Here is a 17,371-nt window from a genome sequence, read left to right as displayed (position 1 = left end):
ACAAATCGCACCAGAGCAATATTTTAGTTTTAATTCCCTGACCTATTTCACCCCACTGTTCGCTTCATGTTCATGTCTGACACACTCGGTGCTGTTACTGGCTGAACAAGTCTTCTGCGTTTGAACTAAACAAGCTGTTATTCGGTGCTCCCACTCCTGCTGCCCGGGTTTGGTCCTCATCAGGGAACGTTGTTTTCTTGTTGCTGTGGGAAGTGTTACAATGAACTGATCCTGGAGTCAGAGGCAGAAAGAGAAGGGCAGTGATAGGCTGCAAAGTACTGATGATAGAAATGGTGGTGCGAGGCAAAATATGGGTGGTAATAGGGGAGATTTTACCGTTGATACTTTCACAAATATCTCCCAGACCTGATTCCAATTCCCATGCTAAATGACGGGAAAACATCTCGCTGAATTTACTCAGTCCCATGACGTCAAAGGAGCTGAACACAAGGGAATAAGGTGGATTTTTCTGTAATGGGTTGTGATAATGGCTGTTATTATTTGTAATATTTGGGGTATATTGTGCTATTCTTTGAAGAAGTCTGGATGTCTGCGTGTGTGTGTGATTTAATTAAGCTGGACAGGAGTTTGATAGGAGTCAGGTTGTCTGACTCCGATCAGAGGATAGGTGTTAAGTTTGATGTACAACTGAATAGGTTAGGTCGAACATGTGCCTTCTTAGATAGGTTGGGAGGTTGTTTGAATATCAAAGGGGAGTCAGAGGTGACAAAAAAAAGTTTGCATCTTGCAGGAGTTCATAGGCAAACGAGTAGTGGGGATATGACATTTTATTGACCCAAAAGTTAAGACAGGATGGAAAAATGAGAGATCTTAAATTTGGAAAGGTTTGATTTTCGAAGGGGTGTGAGAATAATAGAAAGGAGATTAAAGGGAAAAAAAGGTACGTTAGAGTTACAGTGGATAGCTGGATTTAGCTATTGTGCTGGAGAGGGGTTGAATGTCCTACTCCTGCTCATTGTTCATTTGATTCCTTGGATGGAGCTGTTCTCTTTTGAGGAAGGTTTGAGCTTACACTGAGGGAGTTTAGAAGAATGAAAGGTGAGTGTATTGAAACCTAGAAGAGTTTGAAAGAGATGTGGCAGGGTAGATGCTGAGAGCATGTTATTCTCTTGAGGGAACCCAGAACAAGAGAGCACGGTTTAAGGGGCCATGCATTTCACATGGAGGTGATGAGGAATTTGTTTTCTCAGAAGGTTGTCAGTCTTTGGAATTCTCTTCCCAGGGCGCAGTGGAGGCTTGGTCATTGAATATATTCAGGACTGGGTTACATAGATTTTTGATGGATAAGGGAGTTATGGATTATGGGGACAGGCAGGAAAATGGAGTTAAGGCCTCGATAAGATCAGCCATGTCCTTACAGAATGGTGAAGCAGGTTCACTGCGCCGACTGGCCTACTCCTGTTCCAGTCTCTCATGATCTAATGATTGATAGTCAATCTTTATTCATAAACCTGTAGCAGAATGACACTTCTGTTGTTCTATACTTTGAATTTTAATTGGAATTATCAGATATTTTATCACTATGAGCTTTGGTTGTGGACAATAACATCTTCACTCTTTTTCTTTATCATTCATTCCCGGGATGTGGGCTTCGCTGGCCGGGCCAGCATTTGTTGCCCATCCCTTGTCGCCCTTGAGAAGGAGGTGGTGAGCTGCCTTCTTGAATCGCTGCAGTCCATGTGGTGTAGGTACACCCACAGTGCTGTCAGGAAGGGGATTCCAGGATTTTGACCCAGCAAAAGCTAAGGAACAGCGATATATTTCCAAGTCAGGATGGTGAGTGATCTGGAGGGGAACTTACAAATGGTGGTGTTCCCATATATCTGCTTCCCTTGTTCTCCTAGATGGGAGTGGTCTTGGGTTTAGACGGTGCTGTCTAAGGAGCCTTGGTGAATTCCTGCAGTGCATCTTGTAGATGGTACACACTGCTGCTACTGTGCGTTGGTGGTGGAGGGAGTGAATGTGGTGCCAATCAAGCGGGGCTGCTTTGTCCTGAATGGTGTCAAGCTTCTTGAGTATCGTGGGAGCTGCACTCCTCCAGGCAATTGGGGAGTATTCCATCACACTCCTGACTTTTGCCTTGTGGACAGGATTTAGGGAGTCAGGAGGTGGGTTACTCGCCGCAGGATTCCTAGCCTCTGACCTGCTCTTATAGTCACAGTATTTATATGGCTAGTCCAGTTCAGTTTCTGGTCAATGGTAACCCCCAGGATGTTGTTGGTGGGGGATTCAGTGATGGTAATGCTACTGAACGTCAAGGGGCAATGGTTGGATTCTCTCTTGTTGGAGATGGTCATTGCCTGGCACTTGTGTGGCGCGAATGTTACTTGCCACTTGTCAGCCCAAGCTTGGTTATTGTACAGGTCTTGCTGCATTTGGACATGGACTATTTCAGTATCTGAAGAGTGACAAATGGTGCTGAACATTGTGCAATCATCACTTTAGGGACAGTTTGTCCTGGTGGGATAGCAGAAGGGAGGGAAGCAGCAGAAGCAGCTGATCGCATTGTCTCAATCTTAGTGACAAGCTCCATGAGATCCTCACACTTGTTATTGGAGGTGAGGATGGAGGAGAGAGGGGAGAGAGAGAGCCCTTTAAAATGAGCTAACTTGTGTTCGAGAGATTAAAAAGACTTGACACACGGTGACTTTAACACAAAGCTGATTTATTTGACTTTTATCCACAATATCAACCCCTAAAACTGACCTGGAGTTTATTAACATCAGCAGAAAGAGACCTCAATGAACATGGTTCAGTCCTGGATGTGATTTCACAACAACATCCAATCACAGTAGTTACTTGTGAACGCGCTGGTGTCTCAGCAGATGGGATAACTGAGTGAATCCCTTCTCACACCTGGAGCAGGTGAATGGCCTCTCTCCAGTGTGAACTCGCTGGTGTGTCAGCAGGTGGGATGACTGAGTGAATCCCTTCCCACACTCGGAGCAGGTGAACGAACTCTCCCCAGTGTGAAGTCGCTGGTGTCTCAGCAGGTAGGATGACTGAGTGAATCCCTTCCCACACCCAGAACAGGTGAACAGCCTCTCGCCACTGTGAAGTCGCTGGTGTGACAGCAGGTGGGATGACTGAGTGAATCCCTTCCCACACTCGGAGCAGGTGAACGGCCTCTCCCCAGTGTGAACCCGCTGGTGTCTCAGCAGGTGGGATGACTGAGTGAATCCCTTCCCACACTCGGAGCAGGTGAACAGCCTCTCCCCAGTGTGAAGTCGCTGGTGTGACTGCAGGTGGGATGACTGAGTGAATCCCTTCCCACAGCCGGAGCAGGTGAACGGTCTCTCCCCAGTGTGAATTCGCTGGTGTGCAGTGAGTTGAGATGACCACCTGAACCCAGTCCCACAGTGAGAGCACTTGAACGGTCTTTCGTCAGTGTGAACTCGTTGATGTGACATCAGTTCCCCAGAACTTTTATAGCACTTCCCACAGTCTGGGCATTTGAAAGGTCTCTTGTCAGTGTGAACCCGCTGGTGTATCAGCAGGTTGGATGAGGTAGTGAAGCCCTTCCCACATTCGGAGCAGGTGAATGGCCTCTCCTCAGTGTGAATTCGCTGGTGTCCAGTGAGGTGAGATGATCGCCTAAACCCAGTCCCACAGTGAGAGCACCTGAATGGTCTCTCGTCAGTGTGCACACGCTGATGGGTCATCAGTGCACCAGAACTTTTAAAACACTTCCCACAGTCCGGGCATTTAAACGGCCTCTTATCAGTGTGAACTCGCTGGTGTATCTGCAGGTTGGATGACTGACTGAATCCCTTCCCACACTGGGAGCAGGTGAATGGTCTCTCCCCAGTGTGACAGCGTCGATGAGTTTCCAGATCAGACGGGGATCTGAATCCCCTCCCACAGTCCCCACATTTCCACAGTTTCTCCCCACTGTAAACGGTGCCTTTTCCTTCCATGTTCAAAATCCGATGATATTCAGGTTACAGTAAATTGGGCGACTCCGTCAGATCCTGATGTGATGTTTGGTTTCAGTTTCCCCACAGCAAATCCTCCCTTTCCAATCCCCTGTGAAACTGATTTAAAGAAGAGAAAATGGAGTGAGAGAGGACCCACAAAAACACAAAGGCAGGTTGTGAAATTGAGTTGAATGAATCTGCTAATTTTGTGGGGCCAGCACTAGCTAAAAGTGGCTATGGAAGCTGCCAGATTGTCAAAACAATTCAGCTGGTTCACTCGCGTCCTTCAGGGAAAGGAACCTGCCACCTGCTCTGGGCCTACACAAGACTCTGGCTTACAAGGCTGGAGAGGGAGAGAGAGGTGGGAGGGGCAGAGGGTGAAGGGATATCTGCAATACGACATGAACTTTGAAAAAAATCTCCAGAAACCTCAACCTCCACGACCTAAAGGACCAGGGTAGCAGGTGTACGTGAACACCATCACCTCCAAGATCCCCTCCTAGTCACACACCATCCTGAATTGTCTGGATGAACATAAATTTCCTCCATTTTAATATCAAGAAGACCGAAGCCATTGTCTTCAGTCCCTGCTACAAACTCCACTCCCTGACCACCGGCTCCATCCCTCTCCCTGACAACTATCTATGACTGAACCAGACATTCATAGGGACACAGGAGCAGGAGTAGGCCATTCAGCCCGTCGAGCCTGCTCCACCATTCAATTCAATCAAATTCTCTTTCCCCAAACTCCATATATCCTTTTATGTAACTGCTCAACCTGTCATCCATTCCTTTGTTCCCTCTAGACTTAACTATCCTAACACCCCTCCACCCCGGCCAGCCTCCCATATCCAGCCTCCCTGTAATCCAAAACTCTGCTTACTCGCCCCAAGTCTTATTCACCCATCACCCCTGTGCTCACTGACTTACAAAGGCTCTGGGTTAAGGAGAACCTCAATTTTAATTTTCTCATTCTCGTTTTCAAATCCCTCCGTGGTCTCTCCCTCCTTGCCTCTGTAATCTCCTCCAGCCTCACAACCCTCTGAGATATCTACACTTCTCTAATTGGAACCTCCTCAGCATTCCTGATTTTAACTGCTCCACCTTTGGTGTCTCCCCCTTCAGCTGCCAAGGCCACAAGCTCTGGAATATCCTCCCTAAACCTCTCCGCCTCACTTTCCTCCTTTAAGATACTCCTTAAAACCGTTTAGTAAACCTTTGTTCATCTGCCCTGATATCTCTTCAGGTGGCTCAGTGTCAAATGTTGCTTTCTAACACTCCTGTGAAACACATTGGTACGTTGTATTTCACAACAGAATTAATTAATTACCATTTCAGGGTGGGCAGAATTTGATGGTCAACGTAGGTGCCAACATGGAAGAGAAATGGACTATAGCGCAGGAAAAGCAATTGTGAAAGATACTGTGGGAAGATAAAGCTGATGAGCCAGCAGCACATGGTCAGGGGGTGGGCAGCGGAGGAAACCTCATTTAGACACAGTTGGCAGAAGGAACAATAAAATCCTAAACAGAGTTAAAATGCACTCATTATTAGAGACAGAGGAAGTTAGGCAATGGCAGAGAGGTGATCAGGGAGGGGCAGAGGTGAAACAGAGCAATGGATGGACATGGAATCAGATCCACATTAAAGGAGCCACAACAGCCCCAGAGACATGGAACCTCTCATAGATAACAGAGCACAGCACTAAAAGTTCCAAATTGTAGGTGAATGGTCAAACATGCTCAATTCTGAAACAATTTCAGTTGTCAATTTTAAACTCTCCTGCTGGAACCTGCAGCTGGAAAGATATCAGAAGCACTGGAGTCAGAGAAAAATCTCCCAGTTGAGGAAATACCCGAGGAGCGGGGTGATGTCACCGTATCATTGTCGATGTGTGATGATATCACCGTGTAATTGTCGATGTGTGATGATGTCACAGACACTGACAGATAATGTGGGTCCGTGCAAACCAGTGATCACCACACAGTATGAAGGATGTGAGGGTCCTTGAGAGGGTGCAGAGGAGATTTAACAGAATGTATTGATGGATGAGGGATTTTGGTTGTATGGTTAGGCTGGAGAAACTGTGGTTGTTCACCTTGGAGCAAAGGAGATTGAGGGGAGAGTTGATAGAGGTGCACAAGATTATGATAGGTTTGGATAAGGTAGTTAAAAGAAAAGCTGTTCACATTATCTGATTGTAAAAGGATTACAGGACACAGATTTAAGATTTGGGGCAAGATCTACAGGGTGGATGTGAGGGAGAAATTTTACACAGCAAGTGATAATGACCTGGAACTCAATACTGATGTTCAGAGGCCGATTATATCCTGGCTCCGATGAATCGAGTGACTCTGTCAGATCTTGATGTGATGTTTTATTTGAGTTTTCTCCGTCTGCAAATCCTTCCCATTTAAGATCCTGTAAAAAGATTATGAAAAATTCCATCACTGTCAGTCCAGGATAGGAATTGAGAAGAGACAAACATTTCTCTTGGTTTGAGTTTGCTGTGTGTAAATCCTCCCCTTCTAACCCCCTGTAAAGGGAGTTTCCAAAATCCATCCGTGTCAGTCCAGGGTAGAAATTAACAACAAAAACAAAAATACCTGGAAAAACTCAGCAGGTCTGACAGCTTCTGCGGACAGGGATACAGTTGATGTTTCGAGTCCGTATGACCTTTCATCAGAACAAAGACATATAGAAATGAGGTGAAATATAAGCTAGTAGAGGGGGGTGGGTGGGACAGGTAGAGCTCGATAGGGGGCCAGTGGAGGCCAAGAGACTGCCAAAGATGTCACAGACAAAAGCACAAAGAGGTGTTGACGGTGGTGATATTATCTAAAGGATGTGCTAACAGGGACATTAAGGGTAGAAAGCAGGACGAGCAAGTGGCAGAAGGCCCTAGTGGGGGTGGGGGGAAGGGATCGAAATGGGCTAAAAGGTGGAGATGAAACAATAGATCGAAATAAATTTAAAAATAGGAGGGAAATGAAAAGTATATTTGTAAAAAAATTATATATTATTTTTGTTTTTGTTCTAGATTTCCAGCATCCGCAGCATTTCGCGTTTATCCTCGAAATTCACAACATTCTCTCCTCCTGCCACCTGGACCAGGAAAATCGCGCATGCGCCCTGCTACACAGCCGCTCCCCTAAGGCCGATCAGAGGGAGAGATCCAGCCATTGCCGGTCTGTTCGGTGCAAACGCGGGCCGCTAGTTTCTTATTAAGGACCTACGGCTTGCACCGAGTGTTTATGAAGCCTCCCTGCCCACTCCGCTGGCCCCAATCCTCCCACATGCCAACTAACTCCGTTATTCTGCTACAGCCGCCATTTTCCCACCTGCTGTCTGCGGCTCCGGTCACAGGACAGCACTGCGCATGCTCAGGCAGGGGACTACAATGCGCATGTGCCAATTAAGTCACGCTATGCGCATGCTTAAGGCCTTGGTACAATGGAAAGGACGCCTTCTGTCCCGCTCTGAATGCTGGGTGAGAGGTCCGCCATTGGAAGGCGATGTTCTTGCATGTAAAGTTATGTTTTATCATTCGATGATGATTGTTGCCATAGGGTGAAGATATAAAATTAGTGTATGAGTCTCCACTATTGTTCTGTGTTGGGTGTAGCTAACAACAGAACAAACCCCTACAGCTAGTTGTAAATTCACTGGAGTCTTAGCAGGCGTGTGAAGAAATTATTTTTTCCTTCCATGCTCCGAACATTTGAACTCCGTCTTGTCAGTAAGAATGTGCCTATTGTGAATTAAATCGTTTGAACTTCTAAAGCTGGATTGTTAACAGGGTTAACAACTCCAAACTGAGTAAATGCCTTCGCACAAATGAAGCACCTAAATTTCCTCCATCAGACGTGACTGCTGCTGTGTCAACTAATCAGATGATCGAGTGAATCCATTTCCACATTCAGCTGATGAATGACGTTTTCACAATGTGACTTTACCCAGGGATGTCCAGCTCGGACTTGGATCTCTAATCCTTCTGGCAATGCATTTTACATTCTCATCCAAAGAAAAGAGAAAAGCAATGCTGTAAATCTGGAATAAAAACAAAACATTTTGGAATTCGAAACAGGTCTGGTAGCGTTTTTGGAGAGAGAAACATAATTTTAATTTTACGTCTGTGACTTTTCAGCAGAACTGTACTGAATCCATGCACAGACCTGAAAACCTAACTCTGTTTCTCAATCCACAGAGATTCCTAAATACGCTGAGCATTGCCATCATTTTCTGTTTTTATCGCTGGTTAAAGAAGCTGGTTGCTTCTGAATTGGACATTGGATTCGTTGGTGACTAACCTATATTGATTCTTGTCTATGCACAAGTGGAAAAATCTTCTAAACCCTTTCGTAATATTAAAAACTTTGATCAGGTCATCCCTCATCAAACTTTTTTTAACCTGTTCAATCTTTCTTGGATATTATAACTTTTCAGTTCTGGCATTATTCCAGCAAATATTTCTTGCACCTTCTCCAGGGCTCCTAGATATATCTTATAACGTGAATACGGGCAAATGGGAGTATCAAACTCATCATCGCCCCCGTAAGCTTGTAGATTGGAAGGATCAGTACTGCAGTGGGAGAGAGGAACATGGTTCAAGGCTGTTATTCACCAAACTCTATTTCAGCTATTTTCCCATCAGCACAACTTAAGATGAAATGAACACATCCAGTGAAAAGATTTATAAAGTGGGTGTTCCTCTTGCTTGTGACTCACTCACTCTGGTATTGTGTGAATGCTGCTCGGAGGTTTAGTGACCGGGAGCTATTCTACTGGCATTTACCCGAGTCTGTGCTTGGTGTATCGGGAGGCTTGGCCCAGGTTGGAGTATTTTACATCCCAGAGTTGAGCAGCAAGCCGCTGGTTGAAGCTGCAGTCAGTGCCTCCTGCTGGCAGGGGAGTGGGCGTCCAGAATATTGTTGTTTTTCAGCTTTTCCCTGTCTCACTCACTGTGGAGCTGAGGAAGAAAGAATAATTGATGGGTTTGTTTGAATCCAATGACTTCATAGACTTCTAATAAGCTCGATGTAGATACATGGTAGGTCTAATTATTTTATCCTTATATTTGAAATGAAAATTAATTTAAAAAAGGCTACTTTTGTGGGAACTCACTGGTTAACAACAGAGTCTTAAGCATTTGGGGAATCTGGTTCCCACAGAGTTTCTAAAGACTCAGAAAGCCGTAAGACTGGGTTTTCTGTTTCGGTTCCTTGTCCATTTTCCAATCTACAAACTGGCAATATTTTCCAAAGCTTTGTCTCAACCCTCAGTTTTGTGGAGAGATGATAGAGACCGGGATTGTTCTCTTTAGAGCAAAGAAGGTTGAACAGAGATTTCATGGAGCTGTTCAAAGGAGTCTGTGGGGACGAGCAGTTTGATAGAGCAGATTGGGAGAAACTGTTTCCACTGATGAGGGTCAGTAAGCAGAGGACTGGGATTTAAAATAATTAAAGAAAGACGGACTTGCATTTATGTAGCGCTTTTCCTGACCAGTGGACGTCTCAAAGTGCTTTCCAGCCGCAAAGTACTTTTTGAAATAAAACAGAAAATGCTGGAAAAACTCAGCAGGTTTCTCTCTCCACAGATGCTGTCAGACCTGCTGAGTTTTTCCAGCATTTTCTGTTTTTATTCCAGATTTCCAGGATCTGCAGTATTTTGCTTTTATTGAAGTATTTTCTGAAGTGGAGTTGTTGTTGTAATGCAGGGGACACAGCAGCCAATCACTGCTCAAGAAACACCCAAAACCAGGGATGTCACAATGAGCAGATCATGTATTTTTGGTTAAGGGATAAACAGTGACCAGGCCACATAGCTGCAAGATGCTGTCTTCAACATATGTGAATCCACATATTTTGATAATAGTTCTGCCCCGTTTCGAATTTTTCACATGTTAAGCAAATGTAATAACCACTGCACTGCAGAAACAGGAGACGGCAGAAAAACTCAATGGGCCTCACTAAAATGTTAAGCGGTGGCGTCATGCGGCAGCACTTTGGGTCTTTGTTTTGAAGAAATGGAATTTGGCTGTTCTCATTAGGAATGCTAGAGACAGAGTGATCCAACAATGTCATCATCAAATGGCACAGCACTACAAGAGGTCTTTTGGCCCAACGTATCTTTGTCAGTTTTGTACAACAAACTTTCTAATTAATCTCAATTTCTTTGTCTCTTTGCATCATCCTGATCTCATTGTCTCCCTTTCAAGTCATTGTCCAATTCCCTTTTGAAAACTCTGAGTTAAGAAAAACAATATTGAAAGAGGTGCAGGAGTTTCTGCCATGTCCTTGCACAGTGTGTGAAAATTAACAAAGTTTCCCTGACTCAATGACATGAAGAGTTGGATTCCCAATTCTTTTACAGTTATCAAAAAATTTAAAATAGCTGATTTCAACCCGAATTTTCAAAAAAAAATGAGAGGACGATCAATCATCCTCTCATTTTTTTCAGTCGATATATGCAATCTAATTACCTTTTACCAACATCTCATTGAGCAAACACGTACAGCCACACAGGAAAAAAGAAACACTATTTGAAACATTGAATCAGTGAAGTTAATAGTGGAGATGATTTCTGTTTGTTATAAAGCGCAGGATGATCTGATTAACTGATGGAGCTGGTTCGAGTTTCCTCATGACCTATTCCGACTCCTTTGCTTCTGTTCCATTTTGTTGGCAATACCAGTGAAGGACACGATGAATAGCTGCTAGTAGTGTGATCAAGCGGTCTAAATTATTAAATAAAAGCTCTAGTCTCTCTGGAGGCATGGGTTCCAATTCTACCACTGCCAAACGTGTTCAGGGGATCTGCAGCAGCCACACTTGGGCCAGCTCACATTAAATTCAGCAGAGTGTGCAGTGTCCAGAGCAAGGAGAGTCATTATGAATTGTTGTGGGGAAAAGGTAGGGTGTGGAATTACAGTGGTTGAGTTGCTCCTCCGAGAATCAACATGTGAATGACTATCTGATGTAGCCATCTATAAACAACATTCATGCAAATATGGGGCTTGGATTTGTGACTGAGTGGTTAAGGTGACGGGTTTTGAATGCATTCGGATCAGGTAGGCTGGACTCCTGACAGCTACGCTTCTTATCATTCCTGAATTTCACAGTGTACCGGCACAATTAATTGCCGATTGAGTTAAATAAAAAAACCAAAACACCAATTTCCCACCTGATCCCCATAGCCCTTCATTCCCTTAGAATCCAAAAATCTATCCATCTCAGCCTTCAATATACTCACCGACTGAGGATCCACAGATCTCTGGGCTACAGAGTTCCAAAGATTCACAAGCCTTTGAGTGAAGAAATGTCTCCTCACCTCAGCTGACACATTATCCAGAGAATGTAAGCCCATTTCTAGATGCCCCAGCCAGAGGGAAAACAGCCTCCCAGCATGTCTTCCGTAAACTGAGGTCACCCAAAACTGCTGCCCGTATCTTCGCTCATAGCAAGTCCCATTCCCCGATCAATCTTCTGCTCGCTGTCCTACATTGGCTCCTGGTCAAGTACTAGCTGCAGCTTAATGTTATCCTCCTTCTGTTCAAATCCCTCCATGCCCTCACCTCTCCCAGGTCTGTATCTCCTCGAACCCCACAACCCTCTGAGATACCTCTGCCTCCCCTAATTCACTGCAGTGCCTAATAACCATTCTCCCTAAGCCCTGCTCATATGGGCTGGCATTAGCTCAGTGCTGTTACAGGAAGGGAAACAGGAGGAGGATTCGAGCTGTGTGGAGCTCAGGATTAATGTGCAGAGAAAGAGGATCAATTTCTACCTTACTGAGTGAGAAATGTCATTGTCCCGGACACTCCCTGTCCCTCAGTATCTGTATCCGGGGGACAGGCTGATGGGTTTACTCTGTATCTAATTGGTGCTGTATTTGACTGGAGAGTGTTTGATTCTGACAATAGTTGTTCACCTCGATGCTGAGATAAACCCATCAGCTTCTACCCCAGACACAGGTCCTGAGGGACAAGGAGTGTCAGTAATATTTTGGACCTTGTCCTTGATCCAGTTTTGAATCCTTGCTCACATCTCCTTTCATCCTGCTTTGTTCTATTGAAAAGACCCCCAGTTTCCCTAGTTTCTCCTCATGGGAAAGAGAAGTTGGAACTAAGTTAGGAAAACAAACAGGAGCTTCACAGCAGTCAGGTCACCGTGAGAAAACATTTCATTCGTTATCATCTGCAATATACTGTCTGAAAGTTTGGTGGCAGCAGATTCAACAATAACTTTCAACAGGGAATTGGAGAAATGCTTGAAGGAAAACAGTGACAGGGCCACGGAGAAACAGCGGGGGAGAGGACTATTCAGCTAGCTCTGCCAACGAGCTGGCAAAGGCAAGATGGGCCGAGTGGCCTCCTTTATTCTGCAGCCTTTCATCCATGGTATTATCTCTGTGAATCTCTCCCACACCCTCTCCATGGCCTTGACTTTATTCCTGTTGTAAGATGCCCAGAATTTGACTCAATATTCTAAATGCAGCCTAACCAATGATTTACAAATTAATTTGATAATGAAAAGTGGGGTAACAAGTTCAAACAGCATTTTAAACTTGTCCTCACTTCCTGCCAAAGCCCAGCAGAGAAGACAAAGAAGAGTCAGGGGCCAGAGCTGAATCACGACAGGGTACAAAATGAGGGGATACCGATGTAAGGGGGCAGTCAGGACTGGAGACACCGGAGATCAAGCTCAGGGTGCCCGAGGTTCCATCCAGCGGGCTGACCTCATGTAAGTGATTGTGGACACAGTGGACTTGCATGTTTACTCTGATTGATGGATTAATATAAAATACGGTGGAGGACAGAGAATCTGCTCATCTTGTATTTCTTTAAAAATATTAAATTATTGACACTGGACTGTCAAGCCCACTGTTTTACTAAGACAAATTGTTAGCTGGAATCACCCAACTCTTTATGGTTCTGACCCTCTACTCCCTTTAAACTGTTCCCGTTCACAAATATCAAGGGGAGTTGTTGACTGATTATGGAGTGCCTGTAAACGGGGAAGAAATTGGAACTGGTCAGGGAGAATCTGTAAATTGAGAGGAAATGTGGACTGCTCAGGGAGCATCTGTAAATGGAGGAGACATTGTGATGGTCCAAGGAGGGTCTGTAAATGAACAGCAATGTGACTTGTCAGGGAGGGTCTGTAAATGAACAGCAACGTGACTTGTCAGAGAGAGTCTGTAAATGAGCAGCAATGTGACTTGCCAGGGAGAGTCTGTAGATGAGCAAGAAGTGGTGGCTGGTCAGAGTGTGTCTGTACAGAAGTAGAATTGGTCACAGAGAGCCCTTGGTTAGTTGTGGGAGATATTGCGAATGGACATCATGCAGTGAGGAACAGAGTGAAAGGACGAAGAGAGAGAGAGGGAGAGAGAGAGACTGAGCTTACAGAAAGAAAGGAAATGAATGATTTGTAAAGCTGACTGGGAAACAGGAGGTGAGTCAATAAGAAATGTGATAATGACAGAAGAGTGACATTGAGATAAAGTGGAGGAATAAAAAAATCTCGATGGGAGTGGTCTTGGGTTTAGAAGGTGCTGTCTAACGAGCCTTGGTGAATTCCTGCAATGCATCTTGTAGATGGTACACACTGCTGCTACTGTGCGTTGGTGGTGGAGGGAGTGAATGTGGTGCCAATCAAGCGGGGCTGCTTTGTCCTGAATGGTGTCAAGCTTTTTGAGTATCGTGGGAGCTGCACTCCTCCAGGCAATTGGGGAGTATTCCATCACACTCCTGACTTTTGCCTTGTGGACAGGATTTAGGGAGTCAGGAGGTGGGTTACTCGCCGCAGGATTCCTAGCCTCTGACCTGCTCTTATAGTCACAGTATTTATATGGCTAGTCCAGTTCAGTTTCTGGTCAATGGTAACCCCCAGGATGTTGTTGGTGGGGGATTCAGTGATGGTAATGCTACTGAACGTCAAGGGGCAATGGTTGGATTCTCTCTTGTTGGAGATGGTCATTGCCTGGCACTTGTGTGGCGCGAATGTTACTTGCCACTTGTCAGCCCAAGCTTGGTTATTGTACAGGTCTTGCTGCATTTGGACATGGACTATTTCAGTATCTGAAGAGTGACAAATGGTGCTGAACATTGTGCAATCATCACTTTAGGGACAGTTTGTCCTGGTGGGATAGCAGAAGGGAGGGAAGCAGCAGAAGCAGCTGATCGCATTGTCTCAATCTTAGTGACAAAGAAGCTCCATGAGATCCTCACACTTGTTATTGGAGGTGAGGATGGAGGAGAGAGGGGAGAGAGAGACTCCTTCAAAAGGGACTAACTCATGTTCGAGAGATTAAAAAGACTTGACACACGGTGACTTTAACACAAAGCTGATTTATTTGACTTTTATCCACAATATCAACCTCTAAAACTGACCTGGAGTTTATTAACATCAGCAGAAAGAGACCTCAATGAACATGGTTCAGTCCTGGATGTGATTTCACAACAACATCCAATCACAGTAGTTACTTGTGAACTCGCTGGTGTCTCAGCAGATGGGGTAACTGAGTGAATCCCTTCTCACATCTGGAGCAGGTGAATGGCCTCTCTCCAGTGTGAACTCGCTGGTGTCTCAGCAGGTGGGATGATTGAGTGAAGCCCTTCCCACACTCGGAGCAGGTGAACAAACTCTCCCCAGTGTGAAGTCGCTGATGTGTCAGCAGGTGGGATGACTGAGTGAATCCCTTCCCACACACAGAACAGGTGAATGGCCTCTCACCAGTGTGAAGTCGCTGGTGTGACAGCAGGTGGGATGACTGAGTGAATCCCTTCCCACACTTGGAGCAGGTGAACGGTCTCTCCCCAGTGTGAATTCGCAGGTGTTCAGTGAGGTGAGATGACCACCTGAACCCAGTCCCACAGTGAGAGCACTTGAACGGTCTCTCGTCAGTGTGAACTCGTTGATGTGACATCAGTTCCCCAGAACTTTTATAGCACTTCCCGCAGTTTGGGCATTTGAAAGGTCTCTTGTCAGTGTGAACTCGCTGGTGTATCAGCAGGTTGGATGAGGTAGTGAAGCCCTTCCCACACTCGGAGCAAGTGAATGGCCTCTCCTCAGTGTGAATTCGCTGGTGTCCAGTGAGATGAGATGATCGCCTAAACCCAGTCCCACAGTGAGAGCACCTGAACGGTCTCTCGTCAGTGTGCACACGCTGATGGGTCATCAGTGCACCAGAACTTTTAAAACACTTCCCACAGTCCGGGCATTTAAACGGCCTCTTATCAGTGTGAACTCGCTGGTGTATCTGCAGGTTGGATGACTGACTGAATCCCTTCCCACACTGGGAGCAGGTGAACGGTCTCTCCCCAGTGTGACGGCGTCGATGAGTTTCCAGCTCAGACGGGGATCTGAATCCCTTCCCACAGTCCCCACATTTCCACAGTTTCTCCCCACTGTGAACGGTGCTTTTTCCTTCCATGTTCAAAATCCGATGATATTCACGTTACGATAAATTGGGCGACTCCGTCAGATCCTGATGTGATGTTTGGTTTCAGTTTCCCCACAGCAAATCCTCCCCTGCCAATCCCCTGTGAAACTGATTTAAAAAGAGAAAATGGAGTGAGAGAGGACCCACAAAAACACAAAGGCAGGTTGTGAAATTGAGTTGAAAGAATCTGCTAATTTTGTGGGGCCAGCACTAGCTAAAAGTGGCTATAGAAGCTGCCAGATTGTCAAAATAATTCAGCTGGTACACTCATGTCCTTCTCCATCCTTACCCCCTTTCCGATCCCCCTTTTTCCAATAATTTATAATTTTTTTACAAATATACTTTTCATTTTCCTCCTATTTTTAAATTTATTTCGATCTATTGTTTCATCTCCACCTTTTGGCCCATTTCGATGCCTTCCCCCCAACCCCACTAGGGCCATCTGCCACTTGTTCGTCCTGCTTTCTACCCTTAATGTCCCCATTAGCACATCCTTTAGATAATATCACCACCGTCAACACCCCTTTGCACTTTTGTCTGTGACATCTTTGGCAGTCTCTTCTTGGCCTCCACCTATCACTAGCCCCCTATCGAGCTCTACCTGTCCCACCCACCCCCCCTCTACTAGCTTATATTTCACCTCATTTCTATATGTCTGTTCTGATGAAAGGTCATACGGACTCGAAACGTCAACTGTATCTCTGTCCGCAGATGCTGTCAGACCTGCTGAGTTTTTCCAGGTATTTTTGTTTTTGTTCTAGATTTCCAGCATCCGCAGCATTTCACTTTTATCCACGAAATTCACAACATTCTCTCCTCCTGCTACCTGGGCCAGGAAAACTGCGCATGCGCCCTGCTACACAGCCGCTCCCCTAAGGCCGAGCAGAGGGAGAGATCCAGCCATTGCCGGTCTGTTCGCTGCAAACGCGGGCCGCTAGTTTCTTATTAAGGGTCTATTGCTTGCACCGAGTGTTTATGAAGCCTCCCTGCCCACTCCGCTGGCCCCAATCCTCCCACCTGCCAACTAACTCCGTTATTCTGCTACAGCCGCCATTTTCTCACCTGCTATCTGCGACTCCGGTCACTGGACAACACTGCGCATGCTCAGGCAGGAGACCACACTGCGCATGTGCCAGTTAAGTCACGCAATGCGCATGCTTAAGGTCTTGGCACAATGGATAGGACGCATTCTGTCCCGCTGTCAATGCTGGGTGAGAGGTCCACCATTGGAAGGCGATGTTCTTGCATGTAAAGTTATGTTTTATCATTCGATGATGATTGTTGCCATAGGGTGAAGATATAAAATTAGTGCATGAGCTATTGTTCTGTGTTGGGTGTAACTAACAACAGAACAAACTCCTACAGCTAGTTGTAAATTCACTGGAGTCTTAGCAGGCATGTGAAGAAATTATTTTTTCCTTCCATGCTCCAAACATTTGAACTCCGTCTTGTCAGTAAGAATGTGCCTATTGTGATTAAATCATTTGAACTTCTAAAGCTGGATTGTTAACAGGCGTCCAAACTGAATAAATGCCTTTGCACAAATGAAGCACCTAAATTTCCTCCATCAGATGTGACTGCTGCTGTGTCAACTAATCAGATGATCGAGTGAACCCATTTCCACATTCAGCTGGTGAATGACGTTTTCACAATGTGACTTTACCCAGGGATGTCCAGCTCGGGCTTGGATCTCTAATCCTTCTGGCAATGCATTTTACGTTCTCATCCAAAGAAAAGAGAAAAGCAATGCTGTAAATCTGGAATAAAAACAAAACATTTTGGAATTCGAAACAGGCCTGGTAGCGTCTCTGGAGAGAGAAACATAGTTTTAATTTTACGTATGTGACTTTTCAGCAGAACTGTACTGAATCCAGGCACAGACCTGAAAACCTAACTCTGTTTCTCAATCCAGAGATTCCTAAACACGCTGAGCATTTCCATCATTTTCAGTTTTTATCGCTGGTTAAAGACGTTGCTTCTGAATTGGACAT

At 45.4% G+C, this 17,371-nt stretch overlaps 5 protein-coding genes across 7 annotated transcripts in view; 1 reads left to right on the top strand and 4 right to left on the bottom strand.

The window, feature by feature from the left end:
- The window catches only part of LOC144697491 (uncharacterized), a 1,380,819-nt gene that overhangs the window by 894,990 nt on the left and 468,458 nt on the right, over window positions 1-17,371 (top strand). The window lies entirely within an intron of this gene.
- Window positions 1-17,371, bottom strand: part of LOC144697517 (uncharacterized) — a 213,017-nt gene that overhangs the window by 111,320 nt on the left and 84,326 nt on the right. The gene's annotated exons all lie outside the window — the stretch shown is intronic.
- On the bottom strand, window positions 2,673-7,329 carry LOC144697475 (uncharacterized). 2 transcript variants are annotated; one of them, XM_078569455.1, is made up of 3 exons: window positions 7,280-7,299; window positions 6,231-6,359; window positions 2,673-4,055 (listed from the first exon to the last, which is right to left on the bottom strand). In XM_078569455.1, the coding sequence occupies exon 3, from the start codon at window positions 3,936-3,938 to the stop codon at window positions 2,817-2,819; it is 1,122 nt and encodes a 373-aa protein (XP_078425581.1). In that variant the 5' UTR covers window positions 3,939-4,055; window positions 6,231-6,359; window positions 7,280-7,299; the 3' UTR covers window positions 2,673-2,816. The 2 variants fall into 2 exon arrangements, with proteins under 2 accessions (XP_078425581.1, XP_078425582.1); XM_078569456.1 differs by lacking the exon at window positions 6,231-6,359 and having other exon boundaries at window positions 7,280-7,329.
- The window catches only part of LOC144698473 (uncharacterized), an 88,151-nt gene continuing 85,103 nt past the window's right edge, over window positions 14,324-17,371 (bottom strand). The window contains exon 3 of the mRNA XM_078570414.1: window positions 14,324-14,739. Coding sequence (XP_078426540.1) covers window positions 14,418-14,739 — 322 coding nt within the window. The 3' untranslated portion in view covers window positions 14,324-14,417. The remainder of the gene's footprint in view (window positions 14,740-17,371) is intronic.
- On the bottom strand, window positions 14,745-15,485 carry LOC144698477 (uncharacterized; the record flags this gene model as incomplete). The annotated part of the gene is made up of 1 exon (XM_078570417.1): window positions 14,745-15,485. A coding segment is annotated over exon 1 (627 nt), but the record flags the coding sequence as incomplete, so codon positions are not given.

This window comes from Cetorhinus maximus, chromosome 23, assembly GCF_964194155.1.
Source record: "Cetorhinus maximus chromosome 23, sCetMax3.hap1.1, whole genome shotgun sequence".
Lineage (NCBI taxonomy): Eukaryota > Metazoa > Chordata > Chondrichthyes > Lamniformes > Cetorhinidae > Cetorhinus > Cetorhinus maximus.
Note: the sequence above shows the minus strand (reverse complement) of the source record. Positions and strands in the feature narration are given on the sequence as shown.